General features: G+C 43.4%; 2 protein-coding genes across 3 annotated transcripts in view; one reads left to right on the plus strand and one right to left on the minus strand.

Moving 5' to 3' along the window:
• Positions 1-80: 80 nt before the first annotated feature.
• On the minus strand, positions 81-24,343 carry TSNAXIP1 (translin associated factor X interacting protein 1). 2 transcript variants are annotated; one of them, XM_044419820.1, is made up of 17 exons: positions 24,176-24,343; positions 20,348-20,374; positions 17,634-17,732; positions 15,981-16,078; positions 14,464-14,593; positions 12,783-12,876; positions 11,667-11,863; positions 10,450-10,585; positions 9,182-9,351; positions 8,341-8,500; positions 6,837-6,967; positions 5,757-5,885; positions 4,497-4,658; positions 3,487-3,596; positions 3,072-3,189; positions 1,832-1,938; positions 81-1,071 (listed from the first exon to the last, which is right to left on the minus strand). In XM_044419820.1, the coding sequence occupies exons 1-17, from the start codon at positions 24,326-24,328 to the stop codon at positions 810-812; spliced, it is 2,283 nt and encodes a 760-aa protein (XP_044275755.1). In that variant the 5' UTR covers positions 24,329-24,343; the 3' UTR covers positions 81-809. The 2 variants fall into 2 exon arrangements, with proteins under 2 accessions (XP_044275755.1, XP_044275757.1); XM_044419822.1 differs by lacking the exon at positions 17,634-17,732.
• Positions 23,951-24,739, plus strand: part of RANBP10 (RAN binding protein 10) — a 51,114-nt gene continuing 50,325 nt past the window's right edge. The window contains exon 1 of the mRNA XM_044419825.1: positions 23,951-24,631. Coding sequence (XP_044275760.1) covers positions 24,409-24,631 — 223 coding nt within the window. The 5' untranslated portion in view covers positions 23,951-24,408. The remainder of the gene's footprint in view (positions 24,632-24,739) is intronic.

Raw genomic sequence — 24,739 nt, forward strand, 5'->3', positions numbered from 1 at the left:
TCAGCCTTACCTGATGAACCACCTCTGCTTTTGCAGACCAAATATTTAGATTCAGCAGACATATACTTGACTCCCAGAAAGTAGCTAAACCATTTTTATTTATGACTTGCAGAAATCCTTGTAAGGCATTTGCATGGCCCCAGACATTTTAAATGGCTATACTAGCTCAATACATCCCAGTTTTTCTGCCTGTCTGTTTGGCTGCTCTGTTATGAAGCTTGTTTCTCTTCCCTCTGAATAACTGCTTGTTTTTTTACTTTGTCCTAGAATTAGCTTCAGTAAGACCCTGCTCCAACATTTAAAAAACAGCCAATAAAGCATACATCTTCTAAAGCTATATACTGTAAAATTTCTGTACCATGTTAGGTAAGCTACCAATTTACTAAGGCTTCTCCATTGGGTCCAATTCTAAGAGTTCATAGAGTTACGGAGAAAGAAATTTCTGTCAGTTTTTATGAACAGGCTTCAGCCCTTCTATGAAATTAGCCTGTTCTTCTAAACAGTTCATTATCTGAGGCTAATCTATCTGATGTGCTGTCTTTACAAAAAAGAGTTATCCTGAAATATGCAAATCCCACTGTTTTGCAAAGGCTTATGACAGATCTTAAGTGTTTTTATCCTATGAAGTTCTCAGGTTCCTCTGGGACAGAAATTGAACTGGGATCACTGTTCCAGCAGGAATCTCCAGTGGGCCTTAGAGTTCATTTATCCATTGAACTCCTGTATGACAGTTTTATTCCAGATCGCTTTTAATAATTAACTCCAATAAATTTTAGAAGGGGAAGCATGGGGAGGAAATGAAGGTCAATTTAGGTACTGGCAGGGAGTTCAGTTTCTTCTATTGTGTGTGATGGAGGCAGATAGTTTATTTCTCCTAAAACTGTTCCTTGTCGTCTGATATCTGCAGTCATAAGCCTTTGCATCAGTTTATCTATCGGAATGGTTGCAGCAGGATCCAGTTGCTCTTTGGGAACTTGGAAGGCATAACAGATGTGAGAATCCAGTGTCTGCTCTGTCAAACCATGGTCGATTGTGCAGAGGGCTGCCTTCAGGTCATCTGGCCTCACTTCCCTATATGTAAAGAGAGGAAAGCAATCAGAGAGAAGTTTGTAAGAAGTCCTCTTGGACTGTACTAAAAGTCCAAAGTGCTATGCTTACCTTGGATTCATTGTATTATTTCAAGTTTACTTCTGAGCACTTATTCTCTTCTGAGCATGCCTACTTGCCCAAGCCTTACCTATCAGTGAGCTGCTCCTAAGCAAAATGGCAGGGTAAAGGATTTACTTATTGCATACTGCCCTGCTTTGCACAGATGGGAATGCTATTTGTTTGACAGAGAAAGGCCCTCAAACAAACATCTACAACTATTAGAATTAGATTCATTGTGCCTACTTTATCTGAGAAAACAAGAACACTGGCACCCCTGGTTCCTGCTATGATGAATCCCTGTTGCCTCCCACAGGAAGGCTGCCCTACAGCAGGATAGAAGAGGGCACACATATGACCTGGTCTCTTGTCCTAGTAATCCTTGGTTCAAATTTCGGTCTGCAAAGTTTCGTGTTGATTAGGGAAGTCTGTCCTTTTCAATACAGGAGAGAATTAAATTTTGGAGAAGATTTTGGAGTATATGGGGGTGCTGAGTGGACTTGAAGGCAAAGGTTTACTTCTGAGTATACATGCTCAAGATTATGCAAGTCAGTTGGACTTGGGTATTACTGAAATCATCACATTTGTGATATGTAATTTCCATTATTTCAATGGGAAGAGAGTGCAATTAACATAATCTGCATCTAACTGCTGCAAAATGATTTTTCAGGACTTCTGTACTCACATCAAGGTTCCTAGTTCATCCCGTAGCTCTTGTAGATATGTTTTTTTCTCACTTATATACTGGCTCTTAAGCTTCATGATCAAGGGTTCTGTTTTCCCCTCCTCATCCTGCAAGAGCATACAAGACTTTTAGAATTCTACTTGTTTGATGAAGCTCCTTTTGTGGTTTAGTGCAGGGAAATTAGGGCAGATAAACTATATCTCCATTTTGTCAACAGATGCAATTTTATTGAATATGTAAATATATTTTGCTGACTGCAAACAGTCCTAGTTAATAGTCCAACTTAGCCAAAAAGAAAATCCAAGTTGGATGTAGTATTTTTGGAAGAACCAAGTTGGCTTGCTCAAACTTTTAAAACAGACTTTCTAAACAATTTTAGACAACTCAAACCTGCAGGTACATTTTTGGAATATGATCATACATTCTGCTATTGAAGCTGCATAGCAGTAGCTTATCCTTTGCTAAAAAGTGTCATCCTGGCCTTGGCAGTATGATTCTCATTACCTACCCTGTTGTCTGCTAACAGATTCCTCACCTCATGGGCTTTCCAGCCCCATAGCAAATTTTTCTTTGTGTTTGATAACAAAAACAAAGCAAGGGCCAAAACACTGACTCTGGCCTGGTAACTATAATTGGAGATTATGCATTCAGCACATAATTCAAGACATTTAAAAAACAGACACACAGTGTGTTTTTCGGCAAGATGACATGGATGCACTACGACAGAGCAAGGCCTGAAGCAAAATGCGTATTGTAAAAGTACAGCTGGATCAGGTCAAAGATTTATCTGGTCCAGCATTCTGGAGCCAGCTAGATAAAATAAGGTAATAGCCTTATGTTTGTTCTTCTGAACTTGCTATTCAGAGTCGCGTTGCTTCTGCAAATGGAGGGTGGATTTGCACGTCATGTGAAGTCGTCCTGTGAATAAGCCATCATAGGTTGGTTGTATGTGGAACAATGAACGGGCTTCCCATGGGTTGTTCTACCCCTTCCCCCTTGGTCTGCCACCCAACTTTGGCATATAAACCTTTGTGGCCTTTGTGGCAGAACCAGTCTTGTCTGCCAATCCCCAACACCAGTGGTTTTTTCCAAAGCCACAAAATACAGTTGGGATTTTTTGCTTTTTTACCTGAAAATTGTACAACCGTGTCATTAATTTTACAGACCTAGTTCCCCATCATCCCACAAAAAATCCTGAATGAAGTGTCTTTCATTCTGCACAGGAAACTGAGCAATCTACCTCTAAGAATAAGAGCTTGTACATGATGGTGTCATATTCTGATTTGTAGCCTGCTGCCTCAGTTAATTCCTGTATCTCTTCATCAGTCTTTAGCGGGAAAGCTGCCTTTAAGGCAAGGCTACAGAAGGAGAGAGAAACTGCTTAAGTTTGTGTAATTATCTCACATATGCCCTTCCTGAACATTTAACATACAAACTTCTCTGCCAAGCATGTGGATTAAACACTTAGGGAAGAGTCCAGTCTCCCATTTCTTTCCCAGTATCTTTCAAATGCGATAACACCAAGATGTAACCTCCCCCCATGCAAAGGGATTTAGTTATACCTAAATTTGTTTTAAAAATCATGGATTTCTAGTACCGCAGCTGTGTTTCTTTCCATTTGGCTACAAGTTCACCTTCCCCCTCCAAGCTCTTACGTGAACTGTTCACTCATCAGCTCGCCAGTATTTGCAGTGTCAGCAGCGGTCAGTTCCTTTAATAGGTTGCTAAGCTCCTGGAGGTGGCTGTGGTATACTCCTTCATCCAGCTGTGAATGTGATAACAGCAGGATGAGGTTTAAAGCATTATCCCTAGAACCTTTTGCATGTATAAAGACCGGCTGCCAGTGCAGATGGTAAAACACTGGCCCAGTGTGATCACGGCCAGTCCCTGCTGACAGTGTTGTTGCCCTCTTTTGGACCAGCTGAAGGTGCTAGACTATTTTCTAAGGAATGCAGGAATCCACAGTGCAGGAATCCAGCCAAGGGGTTATCAGAACACGGGTTACTGTAGTTAGGCCATCCCTGTCCAGGTAAAGATTTTCTATATTAGCCTAAGCTGACAAAAGGGCTCCATGCCACTGAGTTCACTTGTGTCTCCTGTGACAATGCTAGATTCAAAAGCAGCCCCATACTAAGAACCTGATCCTTTAGGGGGAGTCCAATACCCTCCAGGGCAGACATCTTTCATCTAGGCAGGCAAACCACCCACTAACAGGCCTTCTGCCTTGTTTAGATTGTGCCTGTTTACTGACCCTTCTCCAGCCCATCACTGTGCCCTGGTACTATACTAGAACAGGTTCTGCCTTACCTGGATTTGATGGAAAGGTGAGAGTGAGCTAAGTGTCATCTGCAGGCTGATGACACCTCAGCCTAAATCGCTGAACAACCTCCCCTATGTAGATGTTAAATAGCATGGAGGAGAGAATAAAGCCCTGTGTAACCCCATACATAGTTGCCAAAGCACAGGGCAATGGTCTTCCAGCACAGCATTCCAAAATTGGCTCTCAGAGTAGGAACAGGACAAGCACAGTACCTCCAGTTCTCAAAATCAGAAGGATAAAAAAGGAAGACTCCTTCAAGAGTTCCTTCCATCTTCAAGAAATGGCCCATGTTCCCCATTTATTGCTTCACCTCAGGAAATGGAACACAATGGGCAAACTACTCACATTTCCTGTCAGGATCTGGTGAAACAAGGACATGGCTTCATTGGACTGATAGAGCTTGATGTTTTCATAGACAGTGTAAGTCCAGTCAAAAGCAAGCGCTTCACCATACTTTTTCTGGAAGAAGGTCAGGAAGAACTCTGAAAGGCTGGATCGCCTTCCTCTCTGCAAAGGAGGGAGAGGTTTTAGAAGCAGTTCTTTTCTGAGAACTTAAACTTGATCTTATGGCATTACTAGCTAATAACTATGGCCAGGGTTTTGTTAATTTGTTAATGCGTTATATTAATGTAATCTTACAGGAAATCTCCATCCTGCATACCTCAATTAGCCTTAGAAAAAGAGCTCCAACCTGTGTCAATGGAATATTTTCTTTAAGAATAATTGTGGCAAACAGGTGTGTTGGTTGAGGGGGTGCAGATCATAGCTCAGAACCGAAAACTTAATTAAATCCATGTTCTATAGCTCTAATAAAAGAGGAGTATATGGCTACCATTAAATGTTTTTAAAGATGTAGCTCTACCTGTACAATTTGTGGCCCTCCAGATATTTTGGCCTACAACTTCCATCGGCCCTAGTCAGCACACCCAATGAGCTGCCATCAGAAAGGCAAGCATATTTAGGGGAAAGATAACATAGTAATTGAGGTTTCACAGCAGCTTCCCACTCATCATTCATAGGCCTGTATGGTTTTCATTGGGAACAGCATGAACGGAAAGGGTTAAACCTTGCATGCCACAGTCCAGAGCCTGACCAGTCTCACCCAGGGGCTGCTACATTTTATTTTTGTTTTTAAATTAACTGTATTGAAGGGGCCACCCTGGTCTGTGAAGCAGTTCAGGAGGCCTCAGACCAGGGTTATACTGTGTTATGTAGGCTACAGAGATATCAAATGCAAGTCTGATGGAAACTTCCTCCTATGCAATGCCATCCTGCATCTCCTTTGAGCAGTACCTGCTCCCTCACTGCAAGGTCAGAAGTAGACATCCACCTAAGTGTAGGTGCACTCAACCTGACCAGGTACAGGTAGCAGCAAATACACTAGCACAGCAGAGCAATTATCGATTTTCTTTTAGAGCAGGGAATTGAGTAGGATGTGGCTAGGAATAAGAGAGGCTCTGGCATGAATATTTGGCAGAGGCAACAGCTTGTTTTATAGGCCAGAAAAGAATTGTGGAATACAAGTATTAGTGTATGTTTGTTATGGCATCCTTCCAATTGCCTGCAATACATCCATAAGAGGAGGAGGAGCAAGGCCAAAGAGACCTGTTGATCTGAAGCAATTTTCTCTCTCCATATTTCCCTTAAAATGCCTACAGTCTCCTTTCTTGTCAGTTTCTTATTTCTGACCAGACCATCACACCTCAGGTACACAGGGATCTTGTCACTTCTCCCCTAGGAAGAGAAAGAGTATCAGAGCCTAGAGAAAACTGAACATGGATCCTAAGTCAAAGCATTCTCCCTAAGTACTACTGATGTAATTATTAAAGGAAATACTATGCATGTTTCAACAGAAAACAGCGTTACAGGTCAGACCATTGCCAGTCTAGGTGATGGCCTTCTTTAAAAGCAGTTTCTGTAGCCAGACCTTCTCCAAACAGATGCCCTGCAGATGTTTTGGACTATAACTCCTAGGATTCTTGACCACTGGACATGATTGCTGCCGGTGATGAGCTGAAATTGAAAACGTCTGCAGGGTAGCACGCTGGGGAAGGCTCCTCTAGCCAGAGGAACAGCTGAGAAATTGAGTGGCAAGGTAAGACATGGTTTTGTTAGTTTCAGTTAAGGTTGCTTTGGTATATTATTGCACTGATATATCTCCTTTCTATCAAGGAACTCAGAGTAGTTAAATAGTTCGTATCACTCTTTCACCCTTTTTAGCCTCCCAGAAGCTTAGAGATATTGATTGGCCCAGTATTAACTAGTAAGCTTTATAGCTGAGGATTAGAATTTTATTTATTTATTCTATTTATATCCCACTTTTTCCCCTCCCAAAGCAAATTACATAATCTCCCTCCTCTGCTCCATTGCATGTTTACAACAACCCTGTGAGGCAGGTTAGGTTAAGAGTCAATGACTGGCATGAGCAAAATGGGCATGCTGCTTAGAGACCTCTGCGGTGTACCAGTGTTGCTTGGCAGAAGTGCCAATGTGAAAAGCAACCACTGAGTGCAGACCCTCTTCCAGTGCTCCCTCTCTGCAAGAAAGGGAGCAAGTCTCCAGCAGCTGGGAATAGGGACTAGACCCCGTGGAGACTCCTCCTGACCTTCCCTGAGCTGCCTGCAGTGCTGCAGAATGACAATAAACCAGAAATCCCTCTGGACGCCACAACCAAAGCCGCCATACCCGCCCCACAAAGGTTTCCGTCTCTCTCAGCAGTGCTGTGCCAAGATCTTCCAACAGCACGTCGACCAGCTGGTCACTACTTTTGCCCTCTGACAAAACACTCCAGCGCTCAGGCCCACCAGGAATCACATCTGCAACAACAGGAAGACACAAGATGTTGAGACAGAACAGACCTCACCTCATAGAACTGATCTTGAGAAAGATTCTGCACCGCTGCATCATGCAGAGTAGGAATTGCAGGGGGATGCACAAGAGCTAGTTAAACATCGCAGATAGATTTAGGCCCTCCTTCTACCACAGAAATTAAGTCCTGAACACAGAAGGTGTACTGCAGGAGGCAAAATTTGGATCCTGAACATCTTTTAACTGTCACTTTATTAAACCACTAACAGAAAAGTTTGGGTTCTCATAACTGTGAGGAAAGATCAGAATATGAGCAAAGCATATGAGCAACAACAAAAAAACATGGTTATACTCCAGTGACTTGTGCAAAAATAAGCATTCAAATTCTCATTATTTGAGTGGGTCCTTGTGCACTTCCTGGGGTGGGAAGTGTAGAATGCTTATTGTGTGGCATTTATATCCTGCCCTTCTTCCTCTTGTGAGGAACCCCAGGTGGCTCACATAGCTCCATTTTATCCTCACGACATTACTGTGTGGTTGGTCAGGCTAAGAGCGAGTGACTGGCCCAAAGTCACCCAGTGAGCTTCATGTCCGAGTGAAGACTAGAACTTGGATCTCTCAGGTCTCCAGTCCAACACTCTCACCACCACACCACACCATATCTGAACAGCACTGTGAATAGGCTTACAATTCATGGCATTACACAGAAAGTCTGCAAAATGCACTGAAATTGAAAAGGTGCAGCTTTTGTGCCCTCCGTGATTGCCCATCCTTTCTTCATCTTATGTTGTCTTTTGCTCATTCATCTCTCTCCTGTCTAGAGATGTAAATCTGAGACCTTCTTCCTTCTCTTGTGACAATGTCAGTGCTTCCTGGAATCTGAAATACAGCTTGCTTTTGCTTTTGAGAGTTGTAGTCTCAGCTTACAACCTAAGACTTGCTTGTCCTCAGTATGCAAGAATTTTGTAAGCTATACAGGCTTACAAAATATCTAATATCTAGTTTTTAGAAACATTTTCATTAACTACACTTGGTCTGAAACATTTGATTCATCATTCTGAAAGAAAATATTATATAATCCATGTTCTCAATTTTTCAGGAAAAACAAAGGCTTCAGAAAAAAATGGAAAAACTATTTTCCTGATTTTTTCCTATTTTCTGTGGCCTTCACATTTCAACTCCTAATCCCATCTTTTGCATCATGATCTTGAGTTCTGCACTACATGCATATACTCTAGCAATTTGAATGATGCAGCCTGAGCATCGGAAATTGAGTTCCCTTGGTGAAGAACAGGAAAACCTCTGATGACACCAAGTTCTAGCATCTCCTCTTCCTAAAAACAGCAACAACAGAAACATTAACAATAAACCAAATGAATACCTGCACACTTGCTCCACTTAGGCCGGGGTGTGGAGGAACGCTGGACATTGATCAGGTCATTGCAGAACTGGTCTCGCTCCTCTGAAACCTGCTTGTATACCTCCAGGATGGTCTCGTATTCCTCTTGGAGGTTATCAAAGTCTGTCTGGAGAGTCGCCATCTGAAAGGCAAAGCCAAAAGAATGAGCACAGAGAGAAGGAGAGCAGACAGAACACAGCTCATACATCTGTGGGCTACCAGAAATGCTATGGAAGAAGGGAATGAAAGGAAAAACTTAACATGGGAATGTAAAATCTCTTCAGAAAAGCTGACTAGAAGTTGCAAATGGAGAGGTGTTCCAAAGAAAAACTACACACTTCCAGACTTGATTCCATTCTGCAATCACCCTGCCTCAAATATGGAATTTTAAAGGGCGTCCAAAAATTATCTTCCATTTCTAACTCTACATTACCAACTCTACATTATTAAGCAGGTGAAGATGGAAAACATGCTGAATGCCTTCTATTGAAATGTTTGACAGCCCATTTTTGAAAAATGCTCACATATTCCTGAGCTTGCAATCATATTAAAATGCTTTTTAGGGCTCGGGAGAAGAATCTGCACTTTTAAATTATTTTTTTCCAAAGCTAAACATGTTCATCAGTTAGCCAATGGGGATAAAGTGAACACTTTCCCTATTTGAACAAAAAGAAAAGTCAGTCACAGAGGAAAACAGGAAAGAGAAGAATCAAGCTTCAAAGTGGAGCTTAAGCATTCTTTCATCCCTTCCCTGGAAACCTCCTTCAACTGACAGAGGATCCACCAACCTCAGGAGCATCAGTAGGGATCACCACTCAGATACCTTATCAGCCAACTCATTATATTTTTGTTCTTGCAATTCAAACTCTCTTCTGGGCACCACATCCCCGTAGTTTGCTCTCATGGTGTTTAGTTCCACTTGAACTTTAGTGAGGTCCTGGCGAGCCATCTTTAGTGCGAGTGTTAACTTCACTGTGTCTTCCCCCTTGCTGTCTTGAAGAGAAAAAGATTCAAATAGGCCCAAAACTGCCACGGGAACTAGGTTTACTGTATGATTCTCTAGCATGATGGAGTTCTCTGCCACAATGAGGGGAGCCCCCAGTTGTTCCTATAGTGGTCATTCCCACTAATAAAAAGCCCACCTCTCCATTTTAACGTGAAACACAATTGTCCAAATAACTTAGAAATTCTTTCTGTCACTAAGAAAAATCCCACGGACTATATGCGGGTTTAATATCAAGGAAAATAGGAGCAATGTTAAGCCAAGCTGAGCTTAGTTTTGACTCAGGGCAAAACTAATTGAGGAGATAATTGTGTAACAGCACTTAATCAGTATATATAAAATAGAACTACCATGGAACCCCTAAGCCGGATCAGAATCGTGAGAAGGAGTATTAACTAGCATCCCTCACCATGGTCCCAATGATTTCACTTTTGTGCATAACTTTGAAATGAATCTTGACACCAGACCTCTGCTGAATTATTGAACTATTGGCCAGTTTAACTGTAGTTTGGACAGGACATGGACACTCTTTCTGCCTGTGCCTTATTTAGAACTGCCTCGACTGATGGGTTATTTGCTAATTTCTTTGTCACTTATCTTGACTGTGAAATAACAGGCTAAGTTCCTGGCTTTACCATCAGCTACTAACTGGAGCTGGCCATAAATCAGGACAACCTCCAAGTTGACACTGTTAGAAAGCCTGTTTACAGTGCATGCACCTGACAGCATCCTGGGGGCAGGCGTGCATTCTTATTGCTGTGATGGGCTGGAGGCAGTGTTTCTGATCACTGGGAGACAGTTTTTCTTTGCTACTCCCAACTTGCATTCCAGGTTTATTTTATTCATTATTTAATCAATTTCTTAGCCAAATTTCAAGACCAATTTTCCCAATGCAAACAAGCAGTCGTTAAATATAAACCATTTTAAATAAAACCAGCTCCAATCAAATACAGTTGTAAAATCCACATAAGCAAATACCATTAAAGCTTTCAAGCTCAATTTGGCCACCTGGGTGAGGGTTTTTGTCACGCTGCTCCCCACCATGAACCTGCTGCCCTCAGCAGTCAGTAACAAGGTGTCCTTTCTACCTTGAGCTTTTGCAAGCTTCAATTCTTCCTTCTGACGGTACATTTCATTGAGATCTAGAAGAAGCATTTTGCGGGCATCACACTCATTAAGATAGCGGAGGTATTCCTCTGCCACTGTCTTCCTCATCTTAGCCACCTAAGCAATGTGAGAGAGAGAAGGCCATGAATCACTGGATATGACAAGCTCCCTTTCTCCATGGCTGCAATTTCAGCAGAAGAAGGCAGTAATCACATTACAGCCAAACAGCAGGCACCCTTCATGGGCCTAGAAAACTTAATTAATCATGGTAGCTTCTTTAATGATAATAGACAATACAGTGTTCTCAAATATTTCCATTGAAGAAGGAAACTAATGAAAGACCAGTACTTCTAAAACTACAGATGGCAGTAGGAGTTATCAAGACACTGTCTGGGATAAGTGAGTTAATAGACAAGGTCTTGGCATGAAGGGATGGTTCCAGAAATGAAATCCTCATCATCTTAGCAGAAATGGCTTCACTAACTAGAACGTACTCCAATCAGAAAGCAGATTATCTTCATTGAAGTTGCTAATTAACTGGGGAAGAAATGCTCAAGGAAGAGTGCCCTGCCCTCTAGTGCAAGAATTAAATGCAGGTATCAAAAGAGTTCACTTTGTGTTCATTATCTCTGAAGATACCATAAGAATCCATAATAACTCTGGAGATATTATTGGCCTCATGTCCTGGCTAGCTAGGAAGCCTCTGTAAGACTTACTTGTCACATTGGTACACTAGGTATACACAGCCTTCAGATATATAGTGGGAAATATTTTATGTTTACCATTGTTGGGGAATCAGAAATCCTTGCTATTCTACTAGAAATTGTCCTGAGATCTACTAGCTACCTTTTCTCTGCCTCTGCTCTACCTGATCTGAGTAATGTAGCTTCTTTTGTTATATAGTTTCTATTTTAACAAATTGCTTTGCTGTATCCAGTGAATCATTAATTAACAATAACATTCTTGCTGCCAAGACATTCTCATATATTACACGAACACTCCCAGCTTGCCTCTCTCCTGACCCAAAACAATCAAGCAGTGGAGACCACACTGTAGCCCAGAGAGTGCATTCAGGATGGGTGAATTACAAGGAGCAACAGATTCTCAGCACGACAATCCCACTGCCTGCAGAGGCAGCAATGGCACTGCTCTTGAAGACTAACTGCTGAAGATGAGGCTGGACAGAGTCCCATCTCACCTGGGCCTCTAGAGAACATTTCTCCTCCTTCATCTTGTCAATAAGTTTCAGCAAATAGAGCTTTTCCTCCTTCAGCTTTGTTATTTCAATCTTCTCTTGCTGTTGAAAAGCCAGAATTTGTTGAGTATATTGATCAGAGGCTGTGACCAGAATGCCATTCACTGCCTCCAAGGAGTGGATCTTCTCCTGTAGATGTGCTACAGGGAGTAAAAGGCAAGTCCGCAGTTACTATAGGCCCACAAGACCTGTGAACTTAATTTACTAAAGATATTGGCCTTCAAGAATGCCTGAATTTCTAGTTAAGCTTGCTGGGATGCACCCAGTCTTAAGGCACCCATGTACATACGCTGCATGTTTCTTACAGAAGATGAGCTGTGCAATCCTACATTTACTGCTCCCAAATGAAATGGACTTATTCCACAGAACAGCATTCCCTAACCTGGTGCCCTCCAGATGTGTTGGATTCAACTCCCATCATTTTCAGCCAACATAGTCAACTTGAAGCACATCAGTTTGGCAAAAACTGCCTCAGAAAGTATTATTTAGGATTTTAACTTGGGTGATTCATTGCTTATTCTACAGATTCTAGAAGGGGGTTTTGTAAATTTTGTAGAAACTTCACTCACGTGGCGTGACTAGTGTCATTTGGATCTATTGGCTCTAATGCAGTACATCCCTTGTTTCAACTCTTCATATTCAAACTGTGGCCTGAACTGTGGCAGGGAAGAAGAAATAAGCTCTTGCAATATGGTGAGCAATATGATCTGCTAAGTCTTAGGTTCTTTGGCAGCATGCAGGAGATGGAAAATCCATGGGGGAGGTGGTATATATATTTTATGCGAATGTATGTCCTATAGACCTGAGTCGCAGGTGCTTTGAGTACCTAGCAATGTCCTTGAGGAGTACCAAAACTCTTCTTTACTTTCTTGTGGTAGACATCAGGCATTTGTCTCCAATAGTAATGTTGCGGATGATGGGAGTTGCACTCCAACCCATTGGCGGGCACCATATTGGGGAAGGCTGATCTGCCATTTGGCTGCTTGTTCTATTCATAAAAGAGGATCATATCAGTTCAGAAAAATCTGTTTGCTACAAGCTTTTTCAGGCTCTTCTCACCTATTGTTTGTTCATACTCATTCTTGATGGAAGCCAGGAAAGGCTTGTAGGTTTTGAATTCTTCCATGAAGAACTCAAATACTTCTCGATAAGGCTAGAAGAGCAGGAGGGAGAGAAAAGAAGGTAAGAAAACTAGTATCAGCATCTCCTCCGTTGGCTGTACATTTTTAATACTGAAGCCTTGAGACTAGCATTTTGCCTGTTTGTTTTTGGCAGCAGCAAGATATGGTTCTCTTTCCAAAGAAGGTGGTGTATCATAATATGGATGCTTTCCCAGTAATTGAAGAACTTGCTCATTCACACTGTTACTCTCAACAACAGCCAAGAACACTAGGCATCCTTGGGCAACTGCCAGAGCATCACTCCACAGCACTGGGGCAATGGAAATGCAGCTTGACTCAGCCACCTGGTCCTCATCGAATTGTGGAAGCAGCACCACAAGTGCAGGCAGCGGCCGAGGCATGCCATCCCTTTCCTTGATCAGGGCAGTTTTGACCACACTGCATGTTCCACCACTGTGGAGGTAGCGGTATGACCGAAGTGGCGACTGGAGGGTTCCTCAGTCACCCCTTCAGTCAGGGCAGCTTCACTGTGCCTAACCTTTCCACAGACAGGGAAAGCCTCCAAGCAGCAAAGCAGAGCCTCAGCTAAAGTGCTCTCCAGAGCTCCATCTGGCACCTTGCCTCATCAGAGGCATGGTGTGTGTGTGTGTGTGTGTATGAGTGTGGTTTTGTCCTCTGATATCATCACGACTGGACAAAGCGGCCATTTGACTTCCATGCCCAAAATGTTGTGCACCTAGCACATAAACTTGAGGTCACTTACCAGATGTTCTTTGGGTTTCTCTTCAGCTGTTTGAATAGAAGGATTGCTAACAATATGCAAATTAGTTTACTGAATATACCTTCTGGTTTGTTTTATTTTGCTTTTTTGGAAATGACCAGCACCACTTCATGTGGAGAAACAGCAGACTAGAGAAATTTCTCTCTCTCTTATGCAATACCAGAACCTGAGGATCATCCAGTGATGCTGAATGGTGTACAATTCAGGACAGGCAATAAGGACTGCACTTCTTCACAGAGTGCATAGCTAACTTACAGAATTCACTCCCACAAGCTGCGGTGACAGCCGCCGACTTAACGGTGCAATCCTGCACATGTTTAGACTGGAAAGGAGTCCTACATCTCTGAGCATTTCTCAGCCAGCATGACTAGCTGGGGAATGCTGAGGGCTGCAGGATCTTTCTCTCTCTCTCTCTCTCTCTCTCTCTCTCTCTCTCTCTCTCTCTCTAGGATTGTATCCTCAACTTCTTTAAAGGACATTTAGACTAATTAATTCAGGAAAGGGCTATTGATGGCTACATCTGACTCCCAGGAACAGAGGCAGCATATTGCTGAGGAACACGAGCACAAGGGTGGTCCTGCACTCATGTCTTGCTTGGGGACTATCTCGAGGCATCTGAGGGGCCACTCTGGAATACAGTGTGTTGGACTGGATAGGCCATGGTACTGATCCAGCAGAGCATCTTTTATATTCTTACATTTGTTTTGCTTTCAACAGTACATTTCTGTTTCCATCCTGCTTAAGTAGGCTCTTGATGGGCTTATATAAATGTGTTCCATTCAACATTCAAGGTTTAACAGTCACCACCTTTTGTGATAGAGCTGCTTAATGCTCAGACCTGAAGTTTTAATTCCTGAAATTTCCCTTTAGTAAGGTCTAGGACTTGCAGCTCTCTCCGCAGATGAGATTCCAGATCTTCAAGGTAGCGTGGCTTTGTGATGGACAAAGGAACATGATCTCTGCTGGTACTGCAAGATAGAAAATATAATTCACCTTGGCACATTTTCACATTTTGGCATCATTCTTTGGCGTCTCTTCCAAAACGTCACCATTAATGTATATTCGATCTAGGCTAGCAGAGTTGTCAATGCCATTCACAGAGATGTAATTGTTCAGAGAGCTCCAAGAGACAATCTGGTTCAGGGGCCATTTCCTGCTCTGGAAGGAGGTTAGAAATATTAGTATCTTACCAAAGTACCACTGGCAAATCTCTGGAGAAAATTTTGATCAGGACATTCACCAGAAAAGTCCAATTAGACCACTGACAAATTTGAGATGGAGAGACACTCTGATTGAAAACATCCATCTCTAAGCACCCAGGACTGGGACTGGAAAGAGGTCTCCAACACAGAAAAGGGACAATGTTTAATTTGCAGAAGGAAGCCCTGCCTCCAGAGCAAGTAGGAGGAGGGAACTTTATTAATTCACTCCCACTCCCTGCCTCCAAAGAGGAAGACATCCCCACACCTTACCGAGTCACTGTTCCCAGGATTTTCTGGAGAAAGCCATTATAGTTGGTATAAATCTAGTAACTGGCTTGTAATGGAAAAATGCCCTTGGTACAATGCAGTTCACTTAAGGTCCTTCTTTGCACCATAAGACAAGCAACAGATGTTTTACCCGTTGAAAACTACCATAGAAGGAGGGGCTAACTGGAACAATGCAAATAGAAATGCATTGTTTTTTGATTCCCCCTTGATTTAATGCTGCAGCTCTTCACAATCTTTGCCAGGCATACAGTGATTTGTTTAGAATCACTAACCCATTTTTAAAGAAGCACTTTCAAGCTCCCAGATCTGTAGGCAAAGACACTAGCTAACTTTATCAGTGCAGTCATGAAAATGGGTTTGTCAGCATGTCAGGTATGCTCTGCTGTGGAGCTATGCCCCAACCTCCCTGTGGGTGGGAAAATATTTCCAATAATTGTGCAAGGGAGACATTTTCTCTGGCCCAGAAGACTTCACTTTAATGTGCTGGTTTAAAATCTTTTTCCATACATACCTTGAGATCAGCGGGAGAGGCCCTTCTCCGGGAACCCTCAGTGAAGGAAATAGGAGGGTAAGTACTCGGAGGAGGGCTTTCTCTGCGGTGGCGCCCAATCTATGGAATGCACTCCCCAGAGAGGTCCGCCTGGTGCCGTCGTTATTTGTTTTTCGGTGCCAGGTGAAGACCTTTTTATTCAAACATTATTTTAATTGTTAATATTATTTATTTATTTTATTGTTTGGCCAGGGCGGCTTAATTTATATTGTGTTATAGGATTCTATTTATTTATGGTTGTGAGCCACCCCGAGGCTTCAGCGAATGGGGCGGCATAGAAGTCCCCCTAATAAATGATAAATAATACATAAATACCTCTGCCATTGCGGGAGAGTACAAGGTTTGCGGTTCTGTAGTATTGCTTGCCCTGGTGCATATGCTGGCCATGAGGACAAATGGCTGCTAGAGAGGGCCTGCAAGGATGAAGAGAAAGTGATACTCCCTCAGCAAATTTCCTTTTTGTTTGGGGGGGGAGGGGTGTCCACGTAACACATGGCTTGAGACACCTGCTTGAGGCATTTGGAACTCTCTGTTCTACACACATCTCAGCTTAACATGTTTTGCTTATTCCAGATCTCCAGCTGCAGCACATTGTATGCTCTGGATTATGTATCTTAACCTATTGTCAGCTCATACATGATATCCTGCCTTTGTGTTAAACCCTCCCCATTTTCTCCCATCCCTCTGACCCTATGAGATATGTTAGAAAATCGCATGAAAATTGATCATCTCAAATACTATTTATCTCTTCTTTGCAATATTTGTGAGGAACTCAGGAGTGTACACAGGAACCCTGTCAGGGGGCCACTTGCACATCCCCCTTCCCCAAAAAGAGAATATATGATCCACACTAAAAGGACATTTATTTATTACAGTCATAAAGGTAAAGGTAAAGGTTTCCCCTTGACGTGAAGTCCAGTCATGTCTGGCTCTTGGGGGCGGTGCTCATCTCCGTTTCCTGGCTGAGGGAGCCAGCGTTTGTCCACAGTCTCCGTGGTCATGTGGCCGGCATGACTAAACACCGAGGTGCACGGAACGCTATTACCTGCCCACCGAAGTGGTACCTTTTTATCTACTTGTGTTTGCATGCTTTCAAACTGCAGGAGCTGGGACGGAGCCACGGGAGCTCACCCCGTCCTGTGGATTCGAACCGGCAACCTTTTGATCAACCAGCCCAGCAGCACAGCAGTTTGAACCACTGCACCACCTGCATCCATTACAGTCATAGACCAGCATAAAAAAGGATGCTGTTTTGCATAAAAATTACAGGTGCTAATATGTAGCTAGAGACACAAATTTTAAAAATAATGTCTGTAATTTAAATATAATCAAAATAGAAATCTCCCTAGCAGAGAAGGTCTTGGCTGAGTCCTGCTTAGGCTGCTGTTGATGTGCTGTTAATGGGCAATCCCAAAGCCCTCCATTCTTGTAACTTTTAAACCCAAGTTGGGCTGGACAACCCTTCAAATATAGGACTGTCCTTTGTAGAGAAGGACACATGGCCACCTTTGATTCCCAGGCAGTTTAGCACCCAGGACACAATCCTTTGCATATTTGGACAGAAGAAAGTCATATGAATCTGAGTTCTGCAACTGTTTTTCTGTCCAAATGTGCATAAGATTGCACATAGAACAGTACAAATGCAGCCTGTAATCCTGTTTGGGTTTCAAGGTGGTTTTTTCCCTACGCTGTGGGAAACGTATGGTGTTTGGATTTGGGGCTGGCTGCCAGACCAGTGACCTAGAGGCACTCTTTACAGCTGGCAAAAGCTTCCCTTTTATATTTTTCCTTTCTCATGAAGGATCCCTGCATCCTTGCACTCTGTCGCATCTAGTCATGTTGGACAACTCTCATCACCCTCCAAGGCAACACAGCCAATGGTCATTCTGGCTGTGGATGATGGGGGAAACCCCAGAACTGGGATAGATGCCTCATCTCAATTCTTCTGTATGCAAATGCTCCACTCACCAAAGCTTTCAATTTCTTCTCATCTGCTTTCTTCAGACTGGGCAAGCTTGCTGTGCTCTCTAAACTGGATAATGGCAAGAAGGAGGAGAATGGCAATGCCTTTGAGAAGCAAAGGAAAGGGTGAACAATGTCATTCTTTCTTCCTGCTTTCCTGTCTCCCATGTGGATTTCAAAGGAATGGCACTTAGCACAACCAGAATACTGGCTAGGAACAGATACCTCAGTTCAGCTTGGTCTGACCAATAACCTAAATATGTGTTGGACTACAACTCCCATCACCCTCATCCATGCTGGCCAAGAAAGATGGAAGCCAAAACCAACACATTTAGAGGGCAGCAAGTATAGTAACATGAGCTCAGTCTTTTTAGTGTCAAATTCTTGAACTCAAACATGACAAGGGAGGACCTAACATTGCTAGTTTTTCCTTATAAAATCAGGAATGAACATTGTTCCTGGGGGCCCCTCCTTTGTTCCTCCATCCCACTTCTCTTTTATGCCAGCTTTGAACCTGGTTTGTTTAAACCAGAATTCCCTATTACAATTGAATCAGGGAACTCTAGTTGATCATCAGCTTACAAGGATGCAGCCCTATTTTGTAGCCATGCCAGCTGAGAGACTGTAGAATTTGGTGGAAGTCTCACTCTAGTGGCAGAACACAAGGTACTCTGCAACCATGACAAATACTCTGGTGGAGTACTCCTTTATTTTTTATATTTATATTCTGCTTTTTTTGGCTTCCAAGGAACGTATGGCAGCTTACAGATAATTTGCCGTCTTCTTAATCTTATTCTCACAACAACAACAACAACCCTGTGAGGTAGGTTGGGCTGAAAGTTTGTGACTGGCCCAAAATCACCCAGTTGCCTCCATGGCTGAGTGAGGAATCCAGATTTCTTGAGTCCCAGTCCCATGCTCTTGACCACTACACTACATAGGTGTAGCACTCCATCAGTGGAGCTCTTAGGTGAAAATACCAAATTACATTACCCATATATTCTGAAGGGATGTCTTTTACAGAAGTGGCAGAATGTTGAGTTCTGCTGACATCCTGTGGACCTACATGTTAACTTCAAGATCACTCCCATATCTGCCTCTACCCTGATATTGTAGGCATAGTCAGGTGCTTTCCAGCTTGTTGCTATTTCAGTTCTGGCGACTGTCAGCAGATGGGTTAAGAGAGCTACATGTAGGACATGTTTCTGGCTTTCAAGGAAAAGGTCTTCCAGGCTGCAGCTATCTTTAAGTCCTTAATTCCATCCTCCCTTATTTAAGGTCTTATTTTCTTAATTTGAAGTTCAAGTTAATTGTTCCTACATTACCCTGGTAATTATAGTGCATTGCAGAATATTCAACCCCATCCCCTTTGACTTTTCCACATTTGTTATGTTACAACCTGGAATTAAAATGAATTAAATTGGCCTTGTTGCTACTTGATGTACACAAGACACTCAACACTGTGAAGGTGCATATTATTTTTAGTGTGGCACAAAAGTTAACAAAAACAAACTGGTGCTTGTAGGTTGCATAAATATTTGCTCCACCTCCCTACTCTTTAGACGCAGTTTTGGCAGCAATTACAACTATGTGTATTCTTGGGGAAGTCTCAGTCAGCTGTGCACATCTCGATCTTGCAATATTTGTTCAGGTCTCCTAGCAAAACTGCTCCTGCTCTTTCAGGTTGGGGGGGGGGGGCAATTGGTGAACAATGGGAGACAATTCAAATCTTGCTAAAGATTCTCCGACTGAGGTCTGGGCTTGGACTGGGCCATTCTAAGACATTCATCTTGCCCTCAGTCCTGAATAGTTACTAAGTGTCTGCTGGGAAAGCTCATCCCCACAGCGGGATACTGCCACTACCACGCTTCACTATGGGATGGTATTCTCCGGGCAATGACTACTGTTGGCTTTGTGCTACACAGCATTTGTAGCAAGGCCAAAATGTTCCATTTGAGTCTTATCAGACCAGAGAAGCTTTCTTCACTCGTCTGCTATATCTCCCACAAGACTTTTTGCAAATTCCTCACAGGCTTCCATGGGTTTGTTTCACCAATGGTCCACCACACTTCCATAAAGCCCCACTCTGTGGCGTGTCTGGGTGTCTCCCATCTCAGCTGGCCCCTTCAGAGTTGTCATCGACTTCTTGGCTGCCTCTCTGACTAATGCCCTCCTGAGCAAGTCACTGAGGCTGCTTTGTTCGACAGCCTTCTCTAAGCAGTGGCAGGGTTGAGGCACATTCTTTCCATTTGGTAATAATGGATTCCAGTGGATGTTCATGGTTTGGGATGTTGCTGTTATAACACAACCCTGACAGGCTCAGAATAGCTCATAGCTTTCCTGTCTCCAGAATACCCCCCAAAGTGAATTTTCCAACCTTGGAGGCCCACAGGTATGTTTTTTTCTTCACTAGCTGCAAGGGAGAGTAGAGGCCAGATCTCTAACTCCTCCTTCAATGATTGGGATGCTGCCTCTCACCTTGACAGAGGAAATCCTTTTATTCTATGGACTCTCAGACAGTATCCATAGGCCCTTGGATTATTTGCTTAGATAGATAGGAAAAACAGCAAGCCACAAATGCAATACCATAACAAAGAAATATAATCAAACATAATCAGTTATTATTATGAACAACTGCTGGGAAGCTAGCTTATAAAGCAAGCATGTTTCCTGTAACACCAAATATAAATGTAAATAAATATTTCATGTTCTAGTAATACCTTTTCCCAAGTTCCTGAGTGCAGACCCTGGAAGCAAAAGAGGGAAAATGTTGTCATGCAACTTTATATATTGCTGAACCTTACTGATTTCTAGTTATTTAAAAACTCAAGACATTTTTGCTACTGTTTTTGTGAAAATTACAGCATGCAACAGGATATTGGCCAATACAGAGTAATGGCTCAAATGTTTAAAAACTGGAGACAAACCGAAAACACTAAGGATCACATTAGAAGTCAGTAATACACTGGAAGGCTGCAGCTAATCTCCATGAACTGGTAGCATGTAACTAATCTAATTAATATGGCCATAGTACTTACACTACTAAATTTTTCTCCTGAATAATTTATTCCACTTATTCATATACATTTGCCCATTAGAGATAACACCAAAGGTATAGTGGAGGGAGCCCCTGAGGGGGGTTGGTGTGCCCCCACTCATTTTGAAGCCAGGGTCACTGTCCCTCCCCCACTGCCTCTCAAGAGACTTAATTCTGCTGGTTTGTGGCTGACAGGTTCCACTGTGCCAAAGTCCTGAATTTGACAGGTTGAGGACAGTGGTGCTTTTTAAAGAGTTCCCAGCAGTTTCTGGGGACTCTCTACCTGGAGAGACCTGCTAGGCATGCACATGTGACTTTTGTGACACTTTCCCACATGGTCAGCCTCTGCTCCTCCACAATGTGCGGTCAGCTTGCCTCTGTTGCTCCAAAAACTACCCCCCTGCCTCCCAATCCTGGTTATTTATGCCTGCACTTCAGTTGTGAAGGACTGAATAGGCAGAGAACAGCTTCAAAATCACAGAAAGTTTTAATTTATTTTTTGCAAGGGAGTACTCATAGTTATGTTTCAGCTGTAGCAGCTAAGTTTCATTTCTCTGTTTTACAGATTGGGAAGATGCTGTTTTGTATTCAGTTCTTCCTATGTGCTTAGCTGGTGTTGAACTTTATAGGGCTTTGTGTGTCATTTATGCAGACCTCAAAAAGTGCTTTGAATGGAAAGTAAACTGTTATTAATTCCTACTTCAAAAAGCCAAAAGAAGCTGTGGAGAGTCAGAATGCTGCAGTTGCAGAACAGATGGCGAATCCTTATTATAACATCCCATTAAGCAGTTTGGTTGCAGCAGAGGGTAACTGTAGACCAAGAAGCCAGTACTTTGCTCAGTATCTGTGAGAGTGGCAAAGGACAGTCAGATGGTGTCAGTAATGTCTGACTAGGTATTTGGTCAGCAAGAATGTGGGAAAACGAGAGAGGCAATCCATGGCTGGGGAGGCAGACCTGGTTGTGCAGTGTGTGCCAAAGTCCAGTGTCTAAGAACTCTCAAAACATTTTCAAGGAACCGTGTAGTAATTCTGTTGCATATAATGGAACTTCGGGACAACTTAGTCACTCCAAAAGGTGTGTAAGTACCTCCAATCACTTGCACATAAGCAGGCAGAGGAAAATATTAGATAAAGCCAACAAGTAACACATGAAGGCTTCCATTGATCACTGTAATGCATTCCAAAGAAAATGGACTTGTAAGGTATTTATGACAGATTACTTAGCAAAAAATAACAGACCCTACTCTGATCACTTTAAACTGTTGCAGTTAAATGGTGCAGAGCTTATTAAACTGTATATTTTATACAGTTATGTGTATTTTATATTGTTATTTATGTATTTTAATTTATTTATTTGTAAGCCGCCCCGAGGCTTAGGCGAATGGGGCAGCCTAGAAATTTTCTAAATAAATAAATAAATAAAGTCTGTATTCCCGATTCGGCACTGCTCAAATTATTGATTACATTACACCAATAACGCAATCAAACATCTGTAAAGCAATACAAAATATCAGTCGTAAGATATCAATTCTTATTGATGAGTCCACAAGTCACTCTGATAAAAGCACATTAATAGTGTATCTAAAATGTGAATATGATAAACAAAAGGAATCATGTTTCATTGTTCTTGACTTAATAGGACTCACAGGGAAAAATGCAGAAAGTGTAACAACAATGCTTCTAAACTGCCTAAAATCACATGGTTTTGATCTTCAGTACCTCCAACAAAATCTTGTTATGTTTTGTTAGCGATGGAGCTAGCTAGGAAGGAAATCAGGAGTTGCACTGTGGCTCCTTGAAATATGTCACAACATCATTGTGTGGCCTTCTCTGAATCACAGGTAGGAGTTGGGTGTTGGTGACACAGTTTCAGAAGGTCATAGTGTGCATTTCTGTGCATGCATGGACAAGCTTTATTCATTATATAGCAGGTCACCACAAAATAGAGTTCAGGAAATGTTCAGAGGAACTGGATGAGCAGATAATTAGGACTGGGAAAGTCTTGGATGTCAGATGGGTTATAGGTTCTAAGAGATCTTTTTTCAATGGTCTCTCTAACCATTTGTCTTCCAAATAATTTCTGCTTGATCTAGCCCTTTTATATGATGTTTTGAATAAACTGACAATCCTTCCAGAATATCTGCAGTGAAGAAACATTACTGTGGTGAAAGCAGACATACCTTGGAGACTTTGGTGGATAAAAAAGGGAAGGCCATTTTAGAATCTCCTGAAATCATTACCATCAGGTGTGAAAATTTGTGTTGATGGTTGATAAATTATTTTCTAGAAATCCCCAGCATTAAATAACATAATAAAATTAGTCTTTTTTCTGTTTGTTCTTTTGGATCCATTTGCAATTCATGCCATGACAAACATACAGATACATATAATCAGCAATACTTTAATTTAGCTGTTCTGTTTATGTTCAGGCAGAATAGCAAGGCATAAATGTGTCAAAATAGCGCGTTGAAGCGATCTTCCCACACATTTAGGTGGTCCTTCCAGGGGTCCAGCGAACGGGTCTCCTCCCAGCCTTACTCCCCCCTCGTGGACTCACCCCGGAAAGGCCGAGGAGCGGCTCTCCATGGCCGCGAAGGCGCACAGCGAAGCGGCGGCGGAAGAGGTTGTTTACGCTGCGTCGCCATGACAACCGGCGCCGCCTCCTGGCCGAGACCGCTGCGCCCCCTAGTGGCGCCGGCGCTGGTTGTCTTCGCTGGGCGCCCTGGCATCGCAAGAGCAGTGATGCCCAAGGAGGGGCGGGGTCGCTTGGCGCAGCAGGGCGTTTTCTGCGCGGGGTGCTTGGCTTTCGGAGGCTGGTGCCAAGCATTTCACCTAGGGAACGGCGTAAGGGAAAGCCTTGGCCGTTGTGCGGCGCTGTTGAGGAGATGCCACAGGTTCTGTATTGCATTTCTTATCATTGCTTCTGCAAAGGCAGCCTTGCAGCGCGAGGCGACCTGATCGTAAGCGTAAAACTAGCCCATTATAGTGCTATACTAGTGTGGTAAGACAGATACAGTTTTCTTGAGACAATACGCTGCTAGCATTCATGGGGTGTATTTGTTCTTTCCTGCACCGCACTGGGTAGGAATACGGATATTTGTCGTGCCTCCTTTTTGACCGATTTATCGCTATGGATTTTTCAAGGGCTCCTTATCCGTTGCAGCTTTTATGGAGGTATCCGTGGTGCTGAACTCAACCGCCAGAAGAAGTTTACCACCACAGATACCTCCCTACAAGCTCAAATCAAAAGCTGTAATGGATATGGAGGCGCACTGACACAAGGAGTCACCAGCCTTCCCTAGCAATTTTTACTCAGAAGTAAACCCCACGTTGTCCACTGGGGCTGGCTCTCGCTTTAAGTACGTACAGGCTTGCAACCCTACTGCCCCATCCCTTACTATGTCTTGCCCAGTGGAGCTTCCTCCGTAACAAGCGTTATGGAGCAAGAACGTTCAACCCACACAGCGGAGAGCCCTGCTGTCCTACCCTTTCTGTGCCCAAGAGTCCCTACTTGACTCAGTGTCCCGGCGTGCTGTGCGACGTCAAGAGTAGGCGAGCCCTTCCCGTGCGGGTTTTCTCGGGACCTGTAGTCGTTCCTTCCCGAAGTTGACCCGGCTCTCAGAGGCGCTGGGACTCGCCTTCCCTGCCTGCCCTTCGGGTCCATTGTGGCCAAGCCCGTCTCCCATTGGACAGACTCGGAAACAGGGCCCGCTCCCCTCCTGCTGACACAATAGTGGATTCAAGATGGCCGACGCGGGTGCAGCAAGCTTACCTGGGGGAGACTCGGCGTTGCCGCCGCCGCCGCCGCCGCCGCCTCCTCCGGAGGAGCAGGAGCTCAGCCAGCGCCTCCGCCGCCTCTATCCGGCCGTCAACCCGGCCGAGACGCCGTTGCCGCGTGCCTGGAGCCCCAAGGACAAGTATAACTACATCGGCCTCTCCCAGGGCAACCTGCGCGTCCACTACAAAGGTAGTGAGGGAGGGACGGGCTGAGAGGAGAGAAGACGCAGGGAGGGGGCCGGTTTGGGACAGGGCCTTGTGTCTGCTTGGGGGTATCCTTTGACGGGGACGCGGGATT

The sequence above is a fragment of the Varanus komodoensis genome, unplaced genomic scaffold (genome assembly GCF_004798865.1).
Source record: "Varanus komodoensis strain SLA01 unplaced genomic scaffold, ASM479886v1 scaffold109, whole genome shotgun sequence".
NCBI lineage: Eukaryota > Metazoa > Chordata > Lepidosauria > Squamata > Varanidae > Varanus > Varanus komodoensis.